The following is a 9,672-nucleotide window of genomic DNA, read 5'->3' as shown; positions in this document are numbered from 1 at the left end:
ATATTGTTGGTTCAGAGCTATTCCGTTGCATCATAAACCAATACAAAACAACATAGTTAAGTTCAAACACACCTACAACACTTGTTTTCTGATTTTGCTTTCCTCAGAAAACAACACTTTCCTGCTGAATGTCGTGTATATACTAAATAAAATGTTTGCAGATTGTATAGCTACATGATTTAGCTAGAAGGTCAAACACTAACATCATAATGAGCTTCATTAGGCTTGCTTGGCTTTTTAATGGGGTTTTATAAGGGGTCTCATTCAAAAGTCAAAACGGCGTAAGATGCGATTTCACGCCTTTTTAGCTTCAACCTTAAGTGTCCCTAGTGTGCGATAACAGCTGTGTGTCAGCCGGTGTGTCCGTGTGCGCAGAGCGGCCGGACACTTGAGCGTCCCCCGGCAAACCCTGCGCTCAGCGGCCACAGAGCGCGCCAGTTTCCGCTCGTCTCTCCGGTTGCTGGGCGCCAAAACAAACTCACGCTCTGTTTGAGCAGAACACAATTACAGACGCGAGAGTAAATATTTGCTCAGAAAACACAGATCCACACGAGCGGAGGCTATAAATGAGCAAACCGCTAATTATCCATAACGAGAAACGGACAGCGCGACTTCACGATCCACATCCAACCAGCAGTGCACGGTAAGAGACTTGACACTCAATCTTTTTCTTATAAATATAATTTTTGAGATTTTGGGGCCCTATAAGCAATTCCAGCCATTGGGTCCAAAAGTTCTAAACCTTTTGTACATTAGTTTATTATTATTATTATTATTATTATTATTATTATTATTATTATTATTATTATTATTATTATTATTATTATTATTTTGCTGTTATATCATTTCCTCTCATTTTCTACTTTTTATCTTAACGCAAAATAATATTAACAACATGTAGAGCATCTTGTAAAACGTTTGAAACGATTTGCTTTCTTTAAAATTAATTCACGAAAAATAATAAATAATTATTTCGTTTTTAATACTAAATCTTTACTGATTCGATTGCTGGACTGGTCCATCATTGAAGGTGGGGGACACATTTGCAGAGATGTAATAATTACATTCAAATTAAAATGTTTAGACCCTCATGGTACAAAATATGACAGAAAACAATCCTGTATATAATTTATGGTATTTCTATAGATATTTATTTAGGAGCCCTCAGATTTCCTGGGCCCCTAAGCTGCTACTTACCTTGCTTATTGGTTAAATAACATAGCTTATTACAATGTCAAACATTTTTTTAAATGTTCTCAAATAGCTTTTGCCCAGTATAATATAATATAATATAATATAATATAATATAATATAATATAACATAATATAATATAATATAATATAATATAATATTATATAATATAATATAATATAATATAATATAATATAATATAATTATATATATATATATAATTATTATTACATTTACGAAACAACTGAAGTTAAACTAAAATAAGATTAATTAACTTTTATAAATAAAAAAATATAGAAATGTAGCCTATATTTTAAAGATTAAAGTCTTCACTATATGGTAACCCACATTTTAACATAGTAAAAGCCTCTGTAAATACCCAAATAACGCAAAATAACTTACAAATTCATTTTTCCCTATGTTAATCTCGTGCAAAAGCACACAATAACAATTTCATCACACTAATTTTCCTTGTCTGACATAAAAGCATGCAGAATGCTTCTTCACAATCAGTGTTAAGAGTTGCTTTGAGTTCTAGTAACTTGTTTTTACACAAAAAAAAATGATGTTTGCTGCTTGTTCAAATGGCTTATTTAAAATCAAACACAATTTATGAGTTTTTTGGGGGAACAACTTAGTTGTTTCAAGTTCAATCTACTTAAATTTGTAAAAACAATATTAAGTTAATTTAATCGATTTGTGTTGGGATAAAATAAAGGAATTGTGTGGAACCCAGCATATTTACAGTGTAAGTACAATGAAAGTTTTCCAAATATTTGAGTAAAGTGAACGGATTTCTTTCAATTAATTTCACTATTCGAGTCTGACCGTTTCTAGGATGGCAGCATGTGATCAAGAATAAAAAGTAATCTGGGTTTGATGAAGCCCTTTCCTCTGTAAATCCCCAAATAACACAAAATTAGTGACTAGATTATTTCTCCCCATGTTAATCTTGTGCAAAAACACACACAATAACAATTTCAACACTTGTTTTCCTTGTCTGACCCACTGTAAAAATGCTGGGTTCCACACAATTAATTGATGTTGTTTCAACACAAATTAAGTTAACCTACTTTATTTAAGTGGACTGGATATAGAACAATTAAGTTGTCTCAAAATCAAACTCAAGAACTGTGTTGATTCAGCTCAATTTAAATAAGTATGAACAGGCTGTATAAAAGCATGCTTCTTTGCAATCAGAGACTCTTCACAAAGAGTTGCTTTAAGTTCAAGAAAATTGTTTGTTTTTATAATATTTCATGTAACATTTATAAGATATATGTAAGAAATAAAAGATATATTTATACATAAGATATATAACAAAACAATACTAATAAAGAGAAGAACAAATGATGTAGAATAATTGACAATAACACCCCACACACACCAAATATTTATACCAAATATATTTATCAAATATATAATCATACAAACACAACATATATAGCATATATACTAAACCAGGGGTGTCCAAACTCAGTTCTGGAGGGCCGGTGTCCTGGAGAGTTTAGCTGCAACCTTAATCAAACACACCTGAAACAGCTAATCAAGCTCTTACTAGACATACAAAAAAACTTTCTGGCAGGTGTGTTGAAGCGAGTTGGAGCTAAACTCAGCAGGACACCGGCCCTCCAGGACCGAGCTTGGACACCCCTGTACTAAACATATAAACAAGAGATGACAATACTCACATTTTTACAAAGCCAGTGACATCACTATATAGGTTAGAAATAAAGATGAGGATTCACAAACTTAAAATGCTAGATTTACAAGAGTCTTAAGATGGTCCCCATGTGGTTTCAGCTTTTTTTCTGTGAAGTTTCAAGACTTAGTTGTTCCATTTGAATGACATAAAGCAACTTCTTTAACCATCTCTGATAACAGGGAGCCTTTGGAGATTTCAATTAAGTAATCATCTTTTTAGCTGTAATGCCAACCATCACGGCTTGCTATTGGGTTAATGGAATGGTGTCTGATATATTAGAATATCCAAAAATAGCCAAATTGTAGTCAGGTGTGATATTGCTTCCATAAGCACTGGAGAACAATTTAAAAATGTTGGACCAAAACCCATGATGAACAGGACAAAAACAAAAAAAATGTGTCAAAGTCTTCTGCCCCACCACATCAGTCACATTTAGGAGATACAGAGGGAAACATTTGATTTAAGTGAAGTTTAATTTTGAACTAATTTCAAGAGGAGCATGTGCTCATGATTGACCCAGCTGGTCCACATTAGCTAATCATGATCCTCCAATCAAAGGATCCCAAGTCACTATATATATATCCTCATTTCCTCTCTACAAATATCTTCCTCTGGAAGAAACCCTTCTCCTCCCCTTCTTCCACCTTTATCCAGAATGGGTGGCATGGTGGCCCAGTGACTAGCACTGCTGCCTCATAGCAAGAATACCAATGGCGTTGGGTCTTCACTGGGCCATCTGGTGTTTCTGTGCGGAGTTTGCATGTTCTCCCCGTGTCTGCGTGGGTTTCCCCCGGGTTCCCCGGTTTCCTCTCATCCTCCAAATGTGCTCTATATTATAGATAAAATAAGCCTAAATATTTTTTCTAATGTCTAACTCTCATGAAGTTCACCTTGGCCTCAGCAGCGGGGGAGTTTCAGATCGACCTGAGCTCAGTCTCCCCTCACCCTGTGAAAGGAGGGAGCCCTGGGCTCGAGGATCCCTTGAGCTCAGGGCTCTCTCCCAGAACAGCACGCCAAACAAGCTATGTATAAATCGTGAGCTAAGTGTGAACTCTTGAATCTGGTTTTAGAGAAGTGAAGGCAATGCAAGGCAAGACAAGTTTATTTATATAACACATATCATACACAGTGGCAATTCAAAGTGCTTTACATAAACAAGAATAAAAAAGATGAGTATAAGAAAATAAAAAAACAAACAATAAAATGATTAAAAACAGATTAAAATGTGTTAAAACAGGTTATAAAAGAATAAAAAAAGAAAAGAAAGACATAATAGTGTGATCTGTCGGATGTAGCACAGTGCTCATTCAGTAAAGGCACAGCTAAACAGATGTGTTTTCAGTCTTGATTTGAATGTGCCTAATGTTGGAGCACATCTGATCATTTCTAGAAGCTGATTCCAGCAGTGAGGGGCATAGTAGCTGAAAGCCGATTCACCCTGCTTTGACTGAACTCTTGGAATTTCTAGTTTATATGATCCTAAAGATCTGAGTGATCTGTTGGGTTTGTATTCAGTGAGCATATCTGTAATGTATTGAGGTCTAGGCCATTTAGTGATTTATAGACAAGTAGTAATACTTTAAAATCTATTCTGAATGTAACTGGGAGCCAGTGTAAAGACCTGAGGACAGGTGTGATGTGCTCGGATTTTCTGGTTCTGGTCAGAATCCTGGCTGCAGCTTTCTGGATGAGCTGCAACTGTCTGACTGTCTTTTTGGCAAGACCATGTAAAACTTTAAATTGGAATAATTTATGTCTCGAATTTATTAACCCTTTCTTTACTCTCGACAGGGCATCTTCCCAGATCTCATCAGCCACTTTTTCAATCAAATCCATAGCCCAAGCAGTTCTAGTGTGCTTAGTGCATATTTGTGCATCAAAAAGCAAAGCTTGAAGCAAAAAAAGTACAATGAACTTTAAAGAAAAAAAAATTCAAGTAAAGTGAACTCATTTCTTTTAATTAATATCACAGTTTTGGTTTGACAGTTTCCAGCATGGCAGCAAGTGTGATCAGGAATCTAAGTAATCTGGATTTGGCGAAGCCCTTCCCTCCCTGCTTCTTTCTGGCTGAGGATGAAGAGGAGACTGAGGAAGAGTATGAAGAGGACCTGAGAGACGACAGTCTGGAGGATGATAATGATGATGGAGGAGCAAATCAAGATGAAGAATCCCAAAGTTTCGATTCCTCCTCAAATAACGCTGAAATGACTACCCAGCTCCTGCGCTTCGCTGAGCTCATCAGTAGCGACGTTCAGCGCTACTTCGGCCGGAGCACAGATCCCGACGGCTGTGACATTTACGCAGAAAGACCATGTCCCAAAGTTAGTGGCCGCCAGCGCTACTACGCAGACTTTATCAAAGTGGCGTCTTCGGGGCCACCGGAGCAGCCGGAGCCACTGGGGCCCCTCGCGGAGCTCTTCCAGGAGGCTCAGAGGAAAAGCCGGGGGTTACCGATGAACCAGCGCCGCCTTCCTGTCAGCTTCTGGACGGAGCCTGTGGCGCAGCAGCTCCATGTGTTGAATGATACCTGTGATTCAGACACGCAGGAGGTCTCGCTCGGCCTGATCCACAATCCTGATGGCTCCATTGGCATGTTCAGCACCGGCATGAGCAGCTCCAGCCTCTCCGGCACGCTCAGCAGCTCCAGCACTCCAGACTTCAGTGATTTACTCGCTCACTGGGCCACAGACAGAGACAATCCTGCTGAGTTCAGCTGTGACTACCAGATATCTTAACCAATGCACAAAGATCACATTCTTAAAGAGATTTAACCAAAAATGAACATTTACTCACTATGTATTCACCCTCAATTGTTTCAAACCTTTATGTGTTGCTATGTTTTGTTAAACGCAAAGGAAGATAGTTTGAAAAAAAAGCTGGAAACCTGTAATCCATTGACTTCCATAGTACACTGTTAACAATATCCTGTAGAATCTACAGTAATTTACTTGCAGCAGTTCACCAGTAACTTACTGTAAATCAATTACAGCAAAAGTACTGTATTTATATTTACAGCACCATCTATCTTGCTGTATATGTATTTACAGTATTGTATTTCTTTACTGTAAAATATACAGTAACTCTCATAATGCAACTTTAAAATACAGTAAAGTACCGTATAACTGTACTAAATACAGTTCATATTATAGTTAAACACGGTGTCATTTACAAAAATCAACAACAGTGTAGAAAAAACAAATGCTAGTCAATAGTTAGGCCAAGGGATTCCAACATTTTTCAAAATATCTTCTTTTTTGGTTAACAGAAGAAAGATGTTCATAAAGCTTATGACAGAATTGATTTTTTAAAGTGAACTATCCCTTTAATTAGCTTTTCTTTCTGCTCTTAATATCAGTAGTGCATGTCCGGTCAAATATTTAAACCACAATACTGCAGAGAATGTTGTGACTTTTTATTATTTAAGTGGTTTTTAAATGTTGTATGTCAAACTTGCTTAACACACCTACAATTTAATATTCTCTAAAATATATATTTTGCCCAAGAGAAACTGTATTTATTCATTTGTATAAGAATACTGATAAAAATGTCATGCTCAGTTCTCAGATGTTTTAATTTTTATGTATTGTGAGAGAATTTACAACACAATCTCATGGAAATCTCATCCCAAGTCAATCTTATTGATTTAGTGGCTTATTGGAATCATCTCATTCATAGATTTTAGTATAATTTGTTCATCCACAATGATGGTAGGGATTAGAGTTGGGGATTTAAGGCACACATTTTTTTTTTGTGACTTTTTTATACAACTGAAATTGTATGAATTTGCCACTTTTCTGCCAATTAATAAAATAGTCACACTTCTTGGTAAGATCAGGCTGAAATTTACCCAAAGATGGGTATAATGAACCAGGAGTTCGAGCAGCAATTAATAATAAAAGCTGAAGAAAAGGTATTGAAGCAGAAGCCATGCTTCAACACTCACAAGGTGTTTGTTGGCTGCTCTGCTCCTTCTTTCTCAGAAGATCACTGACTAGTATGTCGTGCCTTAAGGTAGATTCTGCTTGGTTGGAACATAAACTTAGACAACATAAAATTCAAAGCATACCTTTCAAACACTATGCGAAAAAGCAAAATAAGTCAAACATAACAGGTCCTGACCACAGATGTGAAATTCAGCTTCAGTCTTCTAGTCTACCCCTGAGGAATAGCAGACAGATGCATACAACAAAGAATGCTTATCTACTTCAAGGTTGTCTAGTTCTAGCAAGTATCTTATCATTACGTCACATTACACAAACTCCTTGCGAGCAGGAGCTTACAGAGTACAAGAAATACAAACTACAACAAAATCAACCTTATTTATAATACAGTAATATCAGTGTTGCAAGGGTCACTCATCAGCAGTCCGGTCTTCTGGGCTAATGCACATTGTTCCCTGATTGTACCCCTCTCATTTGATCATTACAACTGGTAGACAGCAAGAATGAATGCCATGAATGTATTATGAGTTCAAGCCTCGGCTGGGTCAGTTGGCATTTCTGTGTGGAGTTTGCATGTTTTCCCCACGTTCGCGTGGGGTTCCTCCAGGTGCTCCGGTTTCCCTCACAAGTCCCCACAAGTCCAAAGCCATGCAGTACCGGTGAATTGGGTAAACAAAAAATTGTCCGTAGTGTATGTGTGTGAATGAGAGCAGATTGCAGCTGGAAGAGCAGCCACTGCATAAAACATATACTGGATAAGCTGGCTGTGGTGACCCCAGATTAATAAAGGGACTAAGCCGAAAAGAAAATGAATGAATGAATGAATATCTAGCTGTAGAAAAAGCCAGATCCAATTAGTTAAATTCTATGAGATTGGTTTATTTGGTTAGATTTAGGTCGCCTGCATGTAAGGACAATATTATTTGGACGTCCAGTAACAACATGAAATGACATTGATATTTTGTTGATTTTAGGTTGTGTTGGAAAGTGACCAAAATCCAACGTCGAGCCAATATCTTAAACCAATGTCATATTGATGTCAAATACTGTTATTTACTTGTCAAAGTATGACAACCAAAATCCAACATCTGATCGACGTTATATAGGTAAAGTTCGTACAAGAATCATTAGATGTTGATATTTTGTTGTTTTTAGGTTGCGTTGGAAAGTAACCACAATGCAATGTCTGTCCGACTTTGGACATTGATGGTGGCCTGATGCTGGGTTCTGACATCAACCCGACTTTCATTTCCAAACAAAATGCAATGTCCCACGACATTGGGGTACAACATCAATCTGACGTCATGTTGACGTCCTGTGCCTGCTGGATTATTTGTTAGGCCTTAATTTTTTTTGAGTGAAGGAAAGTTAGTTTGGAATCTTTGAGACATTTTCATTTATTTTAATTACTAAATAACAAACTAATAATAAAAATGGTAGAGACTTATTTAAATAAATAAGTGTGAAAATGACAGAAACAACAAAAGTTTATTTTATTTTAGCTTTATTAATCAGGGTCGCCACAGCAGAATAAACCATCAACTTATTCAGCATATGTTTTATGGGGCGGATGCCCTTCCAGCTGCAACCCATCACTGGGAAACACCCATACACTCTCCCAATTCACCTATAGCACATGGCTTTAGACTGTGGGGGAAATGCCAACTGACCCAGCCGAGGTTCAAACCAGCGGCCTTCTTGCTGTGAGGCGACAGCGCTACCCACTGCGCTGCCTTGGAACAGAACATTTTAAAATAAAATCTAATTCAAAATCTGAACTCAAGACCTACAATGTTTACAGTCCTTTCAACAGAGAAACACATTTGACAGCAGAATATTTAGATCAACTGATCACAATCAAATACTCTGGAAAGCCATGCACTTGCGACATTCGCATTCATAACACTTGTTCGGTTGAATGGAAGAATGTGTAAAGACAGAAAGAGATCACACATGGTCAACTGGTTTCAACATTTCCTTAAGATAATCAACACAAAGTCTCAATGCTTTGTCATGCTACCCAATACACTATACACAATACAAACTAAACTGCCTGCCTGCTTTTGTCTGCATAACCATCAGGCAGAAGAATTCACAAATTCAGTAAACACGATATGATTAGTACAGAATCCCTTTAATCAGTGCAGTGAGTGTGTTTGCATGTGCAGGAAAGAAAAGTGGTTGTATTTTATTACGTGTGTAAGATACGCATGTGTGCATTTGGTCTTTTATTGAGTGAGTGCTTACGTGTCTGATCAGGAGGAACTCACTAGTGGACGTGGCACATGAGCAGATATGAACAGATATGAACACGTGGTTTGGTCACTGCTAATTCACACACTGACAGTTAGAGAATGGATACTCCTTATACTTCTCGTTTTGTCAGTTGTTTTGTGTTTAAATGGGATTTCAAAAATACTTTAACTGTTAAAAATATTCTAATTACAATCACAGAAGTAATATTATCTACAAAAAACAAGTCAATTGTCTGTTTAAATATTTAAAATAACATTTATGAGCGAATTTATGATATAATATAATAATGTTCCCAACTGAATAACTGACTGATTTAAGCATTACATGACTGCATCTAAACAAACAAATTTACAAGCGGACACTGATTTATTAAAATAACTGTCTTTTTTGCTCCTATATTATATTATATAATATTACAGTATATTATATTATATTATATTATATTATTTTATATTATATTATATTATATTATATTATATTATATTATATTATATTATATTATATTATATTATATTATATTATATTATAGTGCTGCACGGTGGCGCAGTAGGTAGCACATTCGCCTCAAAGCAAAAATG

General features: G+C 36.4%; 1 protein-coding gene across 1 annotated transcript; it reads left to right on the top strand.

The window, feature by feature from the left end:
* The first annotated feature begins 4,888 nt into the window (after nt 1-4,888).
* LOC130219539 (protein PERCC1) lies at nt 4,889-5,772 on the top strand. The gene has a single exon (XM_056451999.1). The coding sequence runs from the start codon at nt 4,892-4,894 to the stop codon at nt 5,630-5,632; it is 741 nt and encodes a 246-aa protein (XP_056307974.1). The 5' UTR covers nt 4,889-4,891; the 3' UTR covers nt 5,633-5,772.
* Nucleotides 5,773-9,672: the final 3,900 nt, after the last annotated feature.

The sequence above is a fragment of the Danio aesculapii genome, chromosome 1 (assembly GCF_903798145.1).
Source record: "Danio aesculapii chromosome 1, fDanAes4.1, whole genome shotgun sequence".
Lineage (NCBI taxonomy): Eukaryota > Metazoa > Chordata > Actinopteri > Cypriniformes > Danionidae > Danio > Danio aesculapii.
The sequence above is the reverse complement of the archived record's forward strand: the minus strand, read 5'-3'. Positions and strand labels throughout refer to the sequence as shown.

Excerpts from the sequence above, each read along its gene's own strand:
- LOC130219539 (XM_056451999.1), top strand. The coding sequence starts at position 4,892 with ATGGCAGCAAGTGTGATCAGGAATCTAAGTAATCTGGATTTGGCGAAG.